The 14,990-nt window shown below is 49.0% G+C and overlaps 1 protein-coding gene across 2 annotated transcripts in view; it reads left to right on the top strand.

The window, feature by feature from the left end:
• dnah5l (dynein, axonemal, heavy chain 5 like) overlaps nucleotides 1-14,990 on the top strand; it is a 45,490-nt gene that overhangs the window by 8,484 nt on the left and 22,016 nt on the right. For both annotated transcript variants that reach the window (XM_070986608.1, XM_070986607.1), the window contains 38 exons: nucleotides 90-185; nucleotides 275-448; nucleotides 712-801; nucleotides 886-1,041; nucleotides 1,429-1,568; nucleotides 1,771-1,922; nucleotides 2,048-2,255; nucleotides 2,447-2,534; nucleotides 2,649-2,772; nucleotides 3,149-3,315; nucleotides 3,519-3,611; nucleotides 3,692-3,795; nucleotides 4,344-4,440; nucleotides 4,695-4,775; nucleotides 5,176-5,430; nucleotides 5,671-5,820; nucleotides 6,345-6,463; nucleotides 6,538-6,674; nucleotides 6,772-6,934; nucleotides 7,042-7,153; nucleotides 7,294-7,422; nucleotides 8,040-8,239; nucleotides 8,416-8,569; nucleotides 8,656-8,766; nucleotides 8,882-9,037; nucleotides 9,129-9,257; nucleotides 9,429-9,644; nucleotides 9,737-9,883; nucleotides 10,801-10,973; nucleotides 11,089-11,159; nucleotides 11,238-11,345; nucleotides 11,666-11,853; nucleotides 12,765-12,959; nucleotides 13,100-13,234; nucleotides 13,350-13,407; nucleotides 13,706-13,837; nucleotides 14,063-14,280; nucleotides 14,728-14,862. In XM_070986608.1, coding sequence (XP_070842709.1) covers nucleotides 90-185; nucleotides 275-448; nucleotides 712-801; nucleotides 886-1,041; nucleotides 1,429-1,568; nucleotides 1,771-1,922; nucleotides 2,048-2,255; nucleotides 2,447-2,534; nucleotides 2,649-2,772; nucleotides 3,149-3,315; nucleotides 3,519-3,611; nucleotides 3,692-3,795; nucleotides 4,344-4,440; nucleotides 4,695-4,775; nucleotides 5,176-5,430; nucleotides 5,671-5,820; nucleotides 6,345-6,463; nucleotides 6,538-6,674; nucleotides 6,772-6,934; nucleotides 7,042-7,153; nucleotides 7,294-7,422; nucleotides 8,040-8,239; nucleotides 8,416-8,569; nucleotides 8,656-8,766; nucleotides 8,882-9,037; nucleotides 9,129-9,257; nucleotides 9,429-9,644; nucleotides 9,737-9,883; nucleotides 10,801-10,973; nucleotides 11,089-11,159; nucleotides 11,238-11,345; nucleotides 11,666-11,853; nucleotides 12,765-12,959; nucleotides 13,100-13,234; nucleotides 13,350-13,407; nucleotides 13,706-13,837; nucleotides 14,063-14,280; nucleotides 14,728-14,862 — 5,361 coding nt within the window. The remainder of the gene's footprint in view (nucleotides 1-89; nucleotides 186-274; nucleotides 449-711; nucleotides 802-885; nucleotides 1,042-1,428; nucleotides 1,569-1,770; nucleotides 1,923-2,047; nucleotides 2,256-2,446; nucleotides 2,535-2,648; nucleotides 2,773-3,148; nucleotides 3,316-3,518; nucleotides 3,612-3,691; nucleotides 3,796-4,343; nucleotides 4,441-4,694; nucleotides 4,776-5,175; nucleotides 5,431-5,670; nucleotides 5,821-6,344; nucleotides 6,464-6,537; nucleotides 6,675-6,771; nucleotides 6,935-7,041; nucleotides 7,154-7,293; nucleotides 7,423-8,039; nucleotides 8,240-8,415; nucleotides 8,570-8,655; nucleotides 8,767-8,881; nucleotides 9,038-9,128; nucleotides 9,258-9,428; nucleotides 9,645-9,736; nucleotides 9,884-10,800; nucleotides 10,974-11,088; nucleotides 11,160-11,237; nucleotides 11,346-11,665; nucleotides 11,854-12,764; nucleotides 12,960-13,099; nucleotides 13,235-13,349; nucleotides 13,408-13,705; nucleotides 13,838-14,062; nucleotides 14,281-14,727; nucleotides 14,863-14,990) is intronic.

Genomic DNA, 14,990 nt, shown 5'->3' with positions numbered 1-14,990 from the left:
TCTTCTGCTGCCTGAACAGTTTTGTTCTCGTCAGTGTCGATCAAACTTTACTGTCTCATTAAGTTACTCAGTGTGTGTCTGTGTCTCAGTTTGACAGGGACTATGCAGACTTCCAGCTCCAGGTTCAGGGCGTGTTCCAGTCTCTTCAGTCTCTGCTGGACTTCTGGTTCCAGCAGTCTCTCAGTGTGAGTTCAGCACAATCTGACCTGGAACCAGTTCAAACTGGTGTGTGGAGGAGAACGACCGGCGTTCAGATCCAGTGTTTGTGTTTCAGACGGAGCGGATGCTGGAGCTGCTGGCGGTCTTTGAGTCCGGTCCGACGGCTCGTCTGGACCTGAAGCAGCACCACCTCCTGCTGCTGCATCGCTACAGCAGAGAGCTAGACCTGCTGAGGAAGACGTACCAAAGACAGAGAGACAGGCCGCCCACTGGACGCAACCTGCCACCGGTACCAGCACCTGTCCCCTCACTGTCCGTCCAAGTCTGCTCACTTACACTCACCGTTATTATCATCGCTGCTTGTACAGTTTGTCTGACCGACAAAGAAATCCAAAGCTAGAGCACAGTTTACTCTCGTGGACGTCAAAGAAAAGCATCAGATTTTTTTTACACACTTATAGTTGTTGGTGAATCTTCTGTCGTTCTGCCCACTGATTGACAAACCAGAGACTGGCTGGCCACAGGCTAACCTCAGCTGTCGCCCCCTCTCAGGTGGCAGGTAGGATCCTGTGGTGTCGCCAGCTTTACAGGAAGATGGAAGCTCCCATGTTGATCCTGAAGAAGAAGCTCGACGTCCTCAAGGTACGGCCTCTGATTTCACCTCATCAGTCATGGAAATACTCCTGATCAGTGAGTCCTGACCCTCCCTGCCTGTCTCTCTGCCAGGGACCAGAGATGACCAAAGTGATCCGAAGCTACAACAAGATGGCCGTGACGTTGCTGCAGTACGAGGCGCTGCACCTGCAAGCCTGGAGTCAGGCTGCAGAGAGCACGCCGCAGTGCCTGAACGCCGCCCTGCTGGTCCGACACGAGAACAGCAAGGTGAGCGAGCCTTCAAAGAGCTGGTGTTCATGTGACAGTTTTCAGATGATTTCACCTTCATCTGTGTGTTCAGCACAGAGGACCAGGATGTGTTTAGCCTAGCTTAGCACAAAGACTGGAAGAAGGGGGAGAGTGCTAGCGTGGCTCCATCAGATCAGCCTGTTTGATCTACATGATGCATCTTGTCAGCTAACAAACTTCCTGTCATCAGCTCAGTGCAGCCGACAGCAGACTTCACAACTTCGTCACACAACTGTTTATCTCTGTGTCCATTAGAGTTTGGTTTGATTGACTTGAATGACGTCTTACATCTGTACCAGAACCTGGAAGTTCTGCTTCTGCTTCTTTATCTTCCTCTCAAATGAATGTTGATGATCTGTTCCTCAGGAGGTTTTTGTGAACCTGGACCCCACAGTGCTGGAGGTGCTGCAGGAAGCCCGGTGGATGACCAAACTGGGGGTGACCGTGCCGAAGGTCATCGTAAAAATGAGCTGCAGGGAAGCGCAGCTCAAAGCTCTGTATGAGCGGTGAGTGCAGTCAGACTTCATGCTGTGGACACACCTCAGTCCTTGCTGTGGTTCGCGGTTCATTTTCTTTGTTCTGTGTCGACATTATTTTTTTTTCATTTGATTTTATTTAATCTTTTACTGGACTTGATTGTAAAGTCAAAGTCAGTGCTCGATCTTCTTTGTCAAGCTTGCATTGTCTCGACTCTCTGCTCTGGTCCAGGCTGCTGGACTTGCTCCAGGACTACAGATCGGCGGTCGCCAGGATCCCCCCTTTCCTCTCGCCTGTCATGAAGCCCTTCATCAGCCGGGTGGAGGCAGCCCTCTCGCCTGGACTCACCACGCTGTCCTGGACTGCCCTCAACACTGACGCATGTATACATGAATGAATTAATGGATGCAGATGATATGAAATATGAGCACATAACTTCACTTTTATCAACATGAATGAGCGAAGATGCAGCCAGCGATGATTCAGTCGCTCTCTCTGTCCTCCTCAGTCATCCAGAGTGTGTACTTGGCTCTCAAAGACCTGGATCAGGTGTCCAAAGTGGCCACAGACCTGCTTGAGTGCCGCATTGGTCGGCTGCTTGAGGCCATGTCGTCCTGCTGTCTGCTGGTCCTGCCCGAGGACTCACCTGTCTCACCTGAGGAGCTGCTGCTGCAGACGGACAGCTCGGTCCAAGCTGCTGCCGTCGCTCTGAGCTGGTAAAGCACTGAACAGAGCACCAAGCGACACACAGAGGGCCCATTTCTGATGTGTGTGTGTGTGTGTGTGTGTGTGTGTGTGTGTGTGTGTGTGTGTGTGTGTGTGTGTGTGTGTGTGTGTGTGTGTGTGTGTGTGTGTGTGTGTGTGTGTGTGTGTGTGTGTGTGTGTGTGTGTGTGCGCACGCATGCAGGCAGAGTCAGCAGGTAGAGAAGTACACCTTTGAGCTGATTGGGGAGCTGAAGAGGAAGCTGAAGATAACAGAGACTGTTAATCTGGAGGTAATACACACACACACACACACACACACACACACACACACACACACACAAGCTATCATTTGTCATTAATTTTCCTCGCCTCCTCTCCTCATTTCCTTGTCTCCTCTCCTTCAGGGGTCTTTCCAGTGTCTCCATCCAGACTCCAAACAGAAGACTCGCTGTCAGTCTTGCCTTCCTTGTCGTTTCTACAACCTGATTGGTCAGCTCTGTCATCGCAACACGGAGGCCCTGGTCAAAGGTCGTCCGTGCTTCCTTCCCCACCTTCCTGCCCTCCCACCTCAGTTGGACTGCCTTTCCTTCAGGCCATCTTTCTGCTCTTCTTTCTCGCTTTTCATCTCAGTCTTTACTCTCAGAGCAAAAACAAAGAAAGAAAGTGAAACATTTCTCTTTTTTCTATGTGACATCTGCTTTGTGTCAATTGAAATGTCCTCGTTATGCCCACAGTAACATGCAGTGCTTCACCTGCCACCAGGTAGCATTCATACATCACTCTGTGACTTCAGCACCATTAAAAGTCCAGACTTTAGCTACGCTGAGGAGAATGAAAGGAAGTGGAAACATGGCCGTCACCTCAGCTCTGTTCATCTGACACTGATTCTTCCTTCTCCTCTCAGCCACCAAATCCTCTCTGGAGGCCCTGAGGAGGAGACTTCATGTCCCCAAATACCAGCCCTCCTCCTGCAGCAGCCAGTCAGCTCCTCCTCCTCCTCCTCTCTTCAGAGCCTCCATCCAGCTCGCCGTCCCCAACATCGTCCTGAGACCCAGCCTGGACGACATCCAGGTTCTTCTGTCGCTCATCTGCAGTAACGTGCCGCCAACACGCTTCGAGCTCTTTGGAGGTGTTCAGTCACACCTGCTGATTGTGTGTGCGTGTGGTGTGTGTTTGTGTGTGTGTGTGTGTGTGTGTGTGTGTGTGTGTGTGTGTGTGTGTGTGTGTGTGTGTGTGTGTGTGTGTGTGTGTTCTTGTGTTTTTGTGTGTTTCAGAGTACGGTCAACAAGCTGGTGAGTGTTGTGCTGTCTGCGACCAGAGACATCCCTCTGTGGACTTACTCTCACCTGCAGTACAAACAGCAGCAGGTACGCTCGTCACTCACCTGGCTCTGGAAACACCTGCTGCCAGACAGCCAATCACATTCCTGTATTATTCTCTCTGCCAGGCGGAGCAGGCGGCGGGTCGGGACGCAGGAGATGACATCCCGGTGAAGCCACCGGTGCTGAGGCCTCTGGACAGACAGCTGGCCGAACACAAAGACGTCACCAAGTCAGTCCGGCCGTCCAATCATGAATGAGATGTTTAAGTTTCTCTGCTCTTTCATTGGCTGACGAGTTTAGCATTTAGTAGCTGAAACAAAGCACATGAAGGACACACTTTCCAGTGTCGAGCTTCAGCCACGACTGATATTTGTGTGAAAACTCCAAATAACACGTCAAATAAAAGAAACGAGTCTGCAGGTCCGGTCCAAACATTTGACCTTCGACAAATATGCACACACTGACTCAGATGAGACTGACAGCAGTTCAGCATTTCAAACCCTTCACTCACAACTGGAACAAGGACAGAAAGACAGCAGAAAAACCTTGTAACGGCCTTTAGACCTCACCTACAGGCTGACGGCTCTGGAATATTCTCATGTCCACATTAAGTCCCGATCCACCGCTGACAGTTTCAGGAAAGACTAAAAGACCCGTCTGTCATCACTAGTTCACTTCAAGTGTCCTTTAACTTCCTAACGTCCTCTCACTGCTTTCAGTCCTCGTTAGTCTCATTTCATTTCTCCTGACCTCCTGTTTTGTGGCTGTTTGGAGCAGGTTGGTGATCCAGCTCAGCTCCGTCGTGTCGTCTCTGAGAGCTCAGGCTGCCGACACTCTGAATGAACTCGCTCACTTCTCTGCTCTGTGGATCCAGGTGTGTGTGTGTGTGTGTGTGTGTGTGTATGTGTGTGTGTGTGTGTATGTGTGTGTGTGTGTGTGTGTGTGTGTGTGTGTGTGTGTGTGTGTGTGTGTGCGTGTGTGTGTGTGCGTGTGTGTGTGTGCGTGTGTGTGTGTGTGTGTGTGTGTGTGTGTGTGTGTGTGTGTGTGCGTGCGTGCGTGCGTGCGTGTGTGTGTGTGTGTGTGTGTGTGTGTGTGTGTTGAGTTGGACTAAAGGCCTGCTGTGTTTAGGACCCAGAGGAGCAGGTTCAGGCCTTCCTGCAGTCCGACCCCTCGCTGACGGAGTTCAGCTGTCAGATCTCCTTCTACTCCGTGAGTCCACTTCTGCTTGTCACTTCAGATCAAAATGAAAATGGTCACCAGGACACGACCAAACACTCGCAGCTCACTGCAGTTTATAACGCAGATGTTTTGAACAAGCAGCGGCTGTTTGGGACGGACTGGTTACCACAGCGTGGACTGCAGGATGTCTTTCACTGTGTTAGATCAGGCTGCACGTTGACCAATCAGAGCTCACTGTTGGTCATGGCCCGTGTGACGAGGTGGAGGAAACCGCTCCTGTGTGGTCACTGGGCCGTGACCTCAGCAGGTCTTCAACAGGAAAACGTGTTAAGTGGAGTAACTGATGACGCGATGAAAACCTGCACTTCACAGCAGAATGCCACTGAAAGCGTATTCGCTCTTTACCCATGATGCCTTGCTGTCCCTGCAGATGCTGGAGGGGCAGATTTCGGAGCTCCCGGCCTTTTGTCCGGTGAGCTCGGTCCTCTTCGGCACCGAGCAGCTGAAGCTGGTGCTTGCTCAGGAGTGTCGCCTCTGGAAAAGAGCCTTTGGCGCCGCGATGAACCGCCAGGCGTCCGCCAGCATGGACGACATCTTCTCATTCGTGGAGGGGCTGACGAAGAGGCTACAGCGTCCAATCACAGACCTGGAGGACGTCCGAGGAGCCATGGCAGCGCTCAGAGAGGTCAGACATCACTCATTCATTCATATTTATTTATCTATTTTTATATTTACTGAATGAATGATTTTCTGTATATATGGTTCTAATAATTCAGCTACTACTACTGCCACTACAAGAGTACTACTGCTGATGTACTGTTAGTACTGCTCATTCAGTCCTTTCCTTGTGTTATTGTTTTTTCTCTCTTTCTTTTATTCATCCCCTCGTGGATTATAATCCATCCATTACTGTTTCCTGTTTGAGGTTCGGGAGGCGGAGGTTCGTATCGATGCTGCCATCGGTCCGGTGGAGGAATCCTTCGCTCTGCTCAACAAACACGAACTCGTCTTCAACGACGGGAACGCCGAGCGAGTGGACGGCCTGACGTACGGCTGGAAAAACCTCAACAGCCTGGTGAGATGGATGACAGAGTGAACGCTGATCTTTGTCCTCCGCGCTGGAGGAGCTCAGGGTGGAGCTCTGATGGCCGACATTAACTTGCAGATCAATTCAGACAGACAGACAGACAGAAAGTCAGACTCTCTGATGTAACGTGGAAACAAAATGATTCACATCCCGGCAGCTCCACCTGAAGCTCCACCCGAAACTCTGCAGACTGGAAGGTTTTGTATCCTCCTTCAGTGGAGGCTCTTGTTAATTTTGAGCACGATAGGTTCAAACATGGTGTTCATAGCTAATTGGATAGCTATCCTAGCTGGATAAACCTGCATTACGACAGTCTGTCTGTGCTTCACTTCTGCAAAGGCCTGTTTGAAGGTTCCGGCTTCAAACGTCCTGACGAGTCCACGATGTGGCTGATGTGGATCCTTTTTGATGGTTCTGTTTTCATTCTAAGCTTCTGTCGTCGCTTATTCAGCAACCGCTCCACCAGGATCCAAAGACAGAGTGAAGAACAGGTGTGTGTGCTGTGGTTTCAGGTGGTGCAGAACCAGAACACTCTCGTGAAGATCCAGCCCAGCATGAAGGCAGACCTGCTGTCTGCAGCGCAGAGCCTCCAGAGCCACGTTCAGAGCTTCTGCACCGAGTACAACCACAGGTGATGATGGTGAATCTGTGCAGGCCGTCACGTTCTGCATCTGTGTACTATGTGAAAAACACGTGTGTTTGCAGGGGTCCGGGCGTGGAGGGCGTAGCTCCTGATGAAGCCAGCGAGCGTCTGCAGAGTTTTCAGGCTGAGTTTGATCAGCTGTGGAGGAAATTCACCACCTGCTCTGGAGGAGAGGAGCTGTTTGGACTTCCTGTCAGTGGTACGACTGACTGACTGACTGACTGACTGACTGACTGACTTCACGTCACTGTTCTCCTCCTCCTCTTCCTTCCTGACGAGCGCTGTCGTCCCTGCAGAGTATCCGGAGCTGCAGAGGATCAAGAGAGAGCTCTCTCTGCTGTCCAAACTCTACACTCTGTACAACTCTGTCATTGACAGCGTCGCTGGCTACTGCGACATCCTGTGGGCTGACCTGAACGTCGAGAAGATCAACACTGAGCTGCAGGACTTCCAGAACAGGTGCAGCAACATGCTTCCACATCAGACTACTTAACACTGATCTCATGCAGTAGTTAAAGTGTACGGTGCAGTTTCAGCCCTCTCTGACTCTTCTTTGGCGTTTCCAGGATTCGGAAGCTTCCGAAGGCATTGAAGGAGTGGCAGGCCTTCAGAGACCTGAAGAAAACCATCGATGACTTCACTGAGACCTGCCCTCTGCTCTGCGTGATGGCCAACAAGGTGTGATGGTTTAAATTTGTGTTCCAAAGTGACAGAATTGTCCGTGAGTTCATCAAATCCACGTGACGACATTTTTCATGTCCAAACATCCTCTGAGAGGCAACAGTCGCAGCTGTCTGACAAACTCCTGCATCCCTCAGGCCATGCTGCCTCGACACTGGACTCGTCTCAGCGAGCTGACGGCTCACAGCTTCCAGGTGGAGTCGGAGAGTTTCTCCCTCAGAAACATCATGGAGGCTCCGCTGCTCAAATACAGAGAAGACATTGAGGTACTGATGCTGAAGACTCTGAAGCTGTTTCTGAAGAGGCACAAATGACCCGTTCCTCCTGAACACGTCACACTTCACACAGCATTCAAAGTTTGTCTTAAATAAAGATGTTTTTCATGATTTAGCTCTTTGTAAGTCTCTGGCCCTTCTAATCCTGAAAATAAGTCTGTGAAAGGTCCAAGATGAACCTCAGAAGTTTGAAATAATCTTGAAAAGTCAAAAATAATCCAAGAAAATCTGCTGTAACCCTGAAAAACAGGCAGTAATCCGAGAAATGTTGAATTATTCTGATAAGTTAGTCGTAGTTTATAGAATTGTTTGTAAGATTAAAACAACAAACAAAATGTCAGACATCGTCCTAAAAACTGAAGAATGATTTAGAAAATTTGCAGTTAAGAACAAAGAAAAAATGTCAGTTTTTTCTGAAATACTAAAATAATCCAGAAAATGGCAAAAAGCTTGAAAAGTCTGGAATAATTGTCAAAATGAGATCATCCTGAAAGACTGGTAATAAATTTACAAACTATTCTTATAGGCGGGTTGTTCCAGGTGTTGGACTAATCTGGAGTTTCTGGGTTTTTGGACATGCTGCCTGTCTGTGTTTGTGTGTGCGCCAGGACGTTTGCATCAGCGCGGTGAAGGAGCGCGACATCGAGGCCAAGCTGAAGGACGTCATGGCCGAGTGGAGCAGCCAGACGCTCGGCTTCGCCACCTTCAAGACCAGAGGAGAACTGCTGCTGAGGGGAGCCGACACGGCCGAGAAAATGTCCATGATGGAGGACAGCCTGATGGTGCTGACGTCACTGCTCAGCAACAGGTGAGGAGGGAAGGAGGGAGAGGACGAAGGAGTCAGAGCGCAGGAGAGAAAGAAACAAAGAGATGGACGAATGAAAGAGATTGAAAAGCAAACATGGAAGAACAAATGAAATGGAGAGAACGGTGAGTTGCATAGAAGAAAGAATGTGGAACCGTCTGTGGTCCGTCCTCTTGCAGGTACAACGCTCCATTCAAGCCGTCCATCCAGCTGTGGGTCCAGAAACTCTCCAACACCTCCGAGATCATCGAGAAGTGGTTGTCGGTTCAGAACCTCTGGATCTATCTGGAGGCGGTGTTTGTGGGCGGAGACATCGCCAAACAGCTGCCTCAGGTCAGATGATCGTCATGTTTTATGTGCGACTGTAACAGTTTCTCTCACATCAGGTCGAATTTAAAGTTTGTCTTGAACTCGTCCAGGAGGCCAAACGTTTCCAGAACATTGACAAGTCGTGGCAGAGGATCATGCAGCGAGCGCACGAGCTTCCCAACGTGGTGCAGTGCTGCGTCGGAGACGAGACGCTCGGCCAGGTGCTGCCCACGTGCCTCTGAGCAACACAATGCTCTGCCATTCATGTAAAGGTCAGAGTCTGGACCTGAACCGCAGCGTGCCAGGAGTCATTCCTGTTCTTTCCTCCTCCTCCAGTTGCTTCCTCACCTCCTGGAGCAGCTGGAGCTCTGTCAGAAGTCTCTGTCTGGTTACCTGGAGAAGAAGCGTTTGGTCTTTCCTCGTTTTTTCTTCGTGTCTGATCCCTCTCTGCTGGAGATTCTGGGCCAAGCCTCGGACTCGCACACCATACAGGTGATGCACAAGTTTGCAGGTGATAGCGAAACACTTATTATTTAAGTTTCAGTGACTTTGCAGTGACCTGTTTGAGTTTTTATTTTCTCAGGCTCATCTGCTCAGTCTGTTTGACAACGTGAACAGAGTTGTTTTTAATGAGAAGATCTACGACCAGATCGTCAGTTTTCAGTCTCAGGAAGGAGAAACTGTGGAGCTGAGCCAGCCCGTCCTGGCACAGGTACACACAGGAACTACCACTGACTTCCACTGACTACATTATCTGGCCCATTATCCTAACCTAAAAGTCCCTGTGTGAAGGATTTGCACATTTTTGGTTTTGTTGTGGTAGTCTCATACCAAAGAGAAGGCTGAAGGCTGCAGCTTTAAATGGAAGACTTGTGTCTTCCAGGGGAACGTGGAGGTGTGGTTAGGACAGTTGTTAGCAGGGGTGAGGCAGACCCTGCACGCTATCATCCGTCAGGCCTACCTGGCCATCGGCGACCCGGGTCTAAAGCTGCTGGATTTCCAGTCTGCATTTCCAGCTCAGGTTGGCCTGCTTGGAATCCAGATGATCTGGACCAAAGACGCAGAAGATGCACTCGTCCTCAACAAGTCTGACAAGAAGGTGCTTTTATTTTGAAAATTGAAACAGAGGAGAAACATGTCTTTCATTATTATGCAAATCCCCTCACTGTCCCGTATTTGATTGGCTGACAGATCATGCAGACGACTAATCAGAAGTTCCTAGACCTCCTCAATGAGCTGATAGACATGACGACCAGGGAGCTGAGCAGAAACGAGAGGACCAAGTATGAAACGCTCATCACCATCCACGTCCACCAGAGAGACATCTTTGATGAGCTGGTGGGTGGGCTGAGAAAATGGAGTAAAATAAAATGTGTTTTAATGTCAATCAAAGTAATGTTTTCTGTTAGCTATCAAGCTCCTCTCCTGTGGAACCATCTTCCAGTCTTTGTCCGGGAGGCAGACACTGTCTCTACATTTAAGAGTAGGCTTAAAACTTTCCTTTTTGATAAAGCTTATAGTTAGGGCTGGCTCAGGCTTGTCCTGGACCAGCCCCTAGTTATGCTGCTATAGGATTAGACTGTTGGGGGACATCCAAAGATACACCGAGCTCCTCCGTCCTTCTGTCCCTCTCCATCTGCACGCTCTCATGTCCTACCACGGCGTGTTACTAACTTAGCTCCTTCCCCGGAGTCTCTGTGCTTTGTCGTCTTGCAGGTTCCCATGGACAGTGGCTGAATCTGGATTGTGGATTTCAGCTGCGTCTCCTGCCTTGGCCCTGCCTGACATCCACTGCAACTGCTACTGCTGTTATTACATCCACTGTCACTGTTACTGTGACTGCATGTCTGTCTCTCTGTCTCTGTCTCTCTCTCTCTCTCTCTCTGACTGCTTTTCTTTCTGTCTGTCTGTCTGTCTGTCTGTCTGTCTGTCTGTCTGTCTGTCTGTCTGTCTGTCTGTCTCACTCTCTCTCTCTTGCTCTTCCTCTCTCACCCAACCGGTCGAGGCAGATGGCCGCCCACCCAGAGTCTGGTTCTGCTCGAGGTTTCTGCCTGTTAAGAGGAAGTTTTTCCTCGCCACTGTCGCCAAGTGCTTGCTCATGGGGGAATTGTTGGTTTCTTTGTAGATAAAAGAGCTTGGTCTGTACCAGCTCTATATGGAAAGTGTCCTGAGACAACTTCTGTTGTGATTTGGCGCTATACAAATAAAATTGAATTGAATTGAATTGAATTGTTCTGGTTTCTAATCTCCATCAGGTGCGCCTGAACGTGCGATCTGCGTCTGACTTTGAGTGGCAGAAACAGTCAAGGTTTTACTTCTTGGAGGAGACGGACAGATGTGTCATCCAAATCACAGATGTGGAATTCAGCTACTGCAACGAATACCTGGGCTGTACAGACAGACTGGTCATCACCCCGCTGACAGACAGGTACACGCACACCTGACACCTGCACCAAACCTGCCGACTGCTGGGTGGTACGATTGCTCAGATGATGCATCGCTCATAACCAGATATGTTAATCCTCTTTTGAACATCTGTCCAGGTGTTACATAACTCTGTCCCAGGCTCTGGGGATGAGCATGGGCGGAGCTCCGGCAGGTCCGGCAGGAACAGGTAACACAATACAGGTGTCTAGTTACAACTAAATTGACTTTGTTGCGTGTTGTTCTAATTATTTGTGCGTGTTTCCAGGTAAGACAGAGACCACTAAAGACATGGGTCGCTGTCTAGGCAAATACGTGGTGGTTTTCAACTGTTCAGACCAGATGGACTACAGAGGACTTGGACGCATCTACAAAGGTGTGTGAATGTGTGTGTGATCACTGCAGTGCAGCAGTGTACAGGTTGTTACTGAAAACCTCCAGCTTCGGTGTTTAGTAAGAGCTGATGGATTCAGCTCAACGGTTGTGTCACCGTGTCAGGCATTCAACACAAAACAAATCATGCCCAAATCAATTCATTAAGGCTTGATACCAAAACCAAAATCCATCTTCTGTTTCAAATAAGATTTCTCTTGGTTGCTGCAGCTCTATCTATTTGTCTCAGTGGCAGCGTAAATAATGCTGGGACACAGCCTGTCTTGCAAAGTACCACCAGTTCATTGTTGTGTGTCTCTGCAGGTCTGGCCCAGTCTGGAGCCTGGGGCTGTTTTGATGAGTTTAACCGTATCGAGCTGCCTGTCCTGTCAGTGGCAGCCCAGCAGATCTACATCGTCCTGCAGTGTAAGAAGAACAAGAAGAAACAGTTTGTCTTCACTGACGGAGACGTGGTTGACATGGACCCTGAGTTTGGCATCTTCCTCACCATGGTAACTGAACTCTGGCCTGATGAAGCCCCCTGCATGAGGGGCTTGGGCGGAAAGTTTAGTTTTTTAATGCAATTATTCATTCACAGAAAACTTACACCTGATTAAATATCCTCATGTTCTGACAGTCTGGGCCCTGATATTTCTGAGCCTCAGAAATACTCCAAAACAGGATCTGATGTTTCTTGCCTGTAGAGCAACGATAAACTGCCACATGAACGATCAGAAAGTTTGAGAATCGCATTTGTCGTGATCAAACCAGAATTCATTGAATTAACCTTTTTCAGCTGAATTGCCACACAATTATCTTTTGCAATTCCCACAAGAGACAAAAGAAATCGGAAACTACATCAGCATGGGCATAAACCAAAGGTTTCTGGAGCTAAACCACCACAGAACAGGCCAAAGTGTCCCAGAAAAATATTGCAAAGCCAAAGGCCAAAAGCTTTATTAAGAGATAGAACTTATGTTCAAGAACTGATCTATCACAGAAGCAGCCAAGAGTTCCAGGACAGGATTGCCTCAGAACCAGAATTTGAGAACTGATCTGCTGCAGAACCAGTCTGAGATCTTTAGAACTGATCTATCTTGTAACCCGTCTGAGAGTTCTAGATCTGAACTACCTCAGAAGCAGAGCTCAAGAACTGATCTACCTCAGTACCAGTCAGAGTTCTAGAACTGAGCCACTGCAGAACCAAAATTTGTTAACTGATCTACCTTAGTGCCATAAGAGGTTCCCAGCATGGTAGCCAAACTACCAGGGGAACAGTCTGGAAGTTTTAGAGCTGAACTACCACAGGACCTGAGTTCAAGAACTGATCTACCTCAGTATCAGTCAAAGAGTTCTTGAACTGATCCACCTTGGAACCAACCACAGAGTTCCAGACTTAACAAGTAAATTCTCTGTCCTCCAGAACCCCGGATACGCTGGCCGTCAGGAGCTGCCAGAGAACCTGAAAATTCAGTTTCGCACAGTAGCCATGATGGTCCCAGACCGAGCCATCATCATGAGAGTCAAACTGGCCAGTGCAGGTTTCCGGGACAACCAGGTCCTCAGCAGGAAGTTCTACACCCTCTACAAATTGTGTGAGGAGCAGCTCTCCAAACAGGTCTGAAGACTAACGATAGTGATACTGCTGATACTACGACCACCATAAAACTCATCTCCTGTTCATTTGCATTTCAACATTTGCCAGATTTCACAAAGTATTTCTTGTATGTTTGACTTGGAGGTCTGTTTTTACACCAGGTCCACTATGATTTTGGTCTGAGGAACATTTTGTCGGTTTTGAGGACGCTGGGAGCTGTGAAGAGGTCCAACCCGTCAGAACTGGAGAAGACTGTGGTGATGAGGGTCCTGAGAGACATGAACCTCTCCAAGCTGGTCTGTTTGCTTTGTAGTAACCAGTGAGATGGGATAATATATTGAAGGTTTCCATCGTATTCAAGCAACAATCACCGTTTCACAGCAGTAACACGGATCCTCTGTGTGTCTGCAGGTTGATGAGGACGAGCCTCTTTTTATGAGTCTGATCAATGATCTGTTTCCTGGTATTGGTAGGTTTCTGTCTCTCACCACATACCACACTAACTTTCATCATGTGATCCAGAACGACTTTCTGTTCACACAGACAATGTGTAGTCAGAGCACTTTTTAGACTGAGGCGGTTTGAGAATGTGTGCGAAGCATCACACAGCTGGAGTTTAACTGCGGAGCCACTGCTTTGTTCTGCAGCTGACGTTGACATCAGAGTACATGTTGGTTCTCTTCTGCGTATTCGGTTCTCATGATGAGCTTTCTAAACGAGTTTTGAACATTGTTCTAATTCCTCCTCCTGTTGCTTCTCCTCTGTAGTTCTGGATAAAGCCGGGTATCCAGACTTGGAGTCGTCCATCTTCAGCCAGGCTCAGCAGGCCAGTCTGATCCCTCATCCTCCCTGGATCCTCAAACTGGTTCAGCTCTACGAGACACAGAGGGTCCGACACGGTACAGATCAGCAGAGGCGGAGCATGAATAATGAGCCATAGCAGAGGTCATGGAGTGATTCAAATCTAGCGGTCCATCCTGTGGAGAGCAGGATGATACTCTCCAAATCCACTTGAGCCCTTAACGTGGCTGTTTTCCATTCTCCTAATTAATGCTGCAGACGTGTCCTCCGTCATTAGACATCCTCGGTCTGGAAATGAGTGCAGCTGTTATGTGCTCATGCAGGTATGATGACGTTGGGTCCCAGCGGTGCTGGGAAGACGACGTGCATCCACACGCTGATGAAGGCCATGTCAGAGTGCGGCTCCCCCCACCGGGAGATGAGGATGAATCCCAAAGCAATCACGGCTTCGCAGATGTTTGGCACACTGGACGTCACCACCAACGACTGGACGGACGGTGTCTTTTCTACCCTGTGGAGGAAGACTCTGAAGGCCAAAAAGGTTGATGGATATTTCTGCGTTGAATGAGTGAACGCATGTAGATGAATGAAAACCAAAGCAAAACCAGAGCAGAAGGATCAAACATATATAAGCATTAGTGTGAGCAGACTGCAGTGTAAGCGTTTCAGTGGAGTCAGTGCAGCTCTCTGGTATCAGTTCTGCATCATTTCAAACACCTTAAAAGACATTTGCAAGGTGCTCTGAGCTTTTTTGTCTCCGTGTTATGATGTAGTCTCTGCAGGGAGCTCGTGAGGCAGCAGAGCATCAAAGGACCCGTTTGGTGCAGGCTTAAACGGCCTCGTCTGAACTAAAGCTGTTCTATGAGAGCGCCGTTCAGCATCTGTGCATACAAACCTGCAAAATCCAGATCTTCTTTTAAAATGATTCAGAAAACTTTCATAACGGGGGTTTAATCTGGGGGATTTGTCCTGCGTGCGTGTGTCTCAGGGGGAATACATCTGGATCGTGCTGGACGGTCCAGTTGACGCCATCTGGATCGAAAACCTGAACTCAGTTCTGGACGACAACAAAACATTGACGCTGGCAAACGGAGACCGAATCCCAATGGCACCCTGCTGCAAGGTGATATCACAGCACCCACCTGTCCACTCATCCGTCATGTCTCAATGTGCAGGGTTATGTTGCTTGAATCAAGAGCAGCTGCTGTCAGCCAATGAGAGTGCAGTGTTGTGAGTCCTCATGTTCAGCCA

This window comes from Chaetodon trifascialis, chromosome 18 (assembly GCF_039877785.1).
Source record: "Chaetodon trifascialis isolate fChaTrf1 chromosome 18, fChaTrf1.hap1, whole genome shotgun sequence".
Taxonomy (NCBI): Eukaryota; Metazoa; Chordata; class Actinopteri; order Chaetodontiformes; family Chaetodontidae; genus Chaetodon; species Chaetodon trifascialis.
Note: the sequence above shows the minus strand (reverse complement) of the source record. Positions and strands in the feature narration are given on the sequence as shown.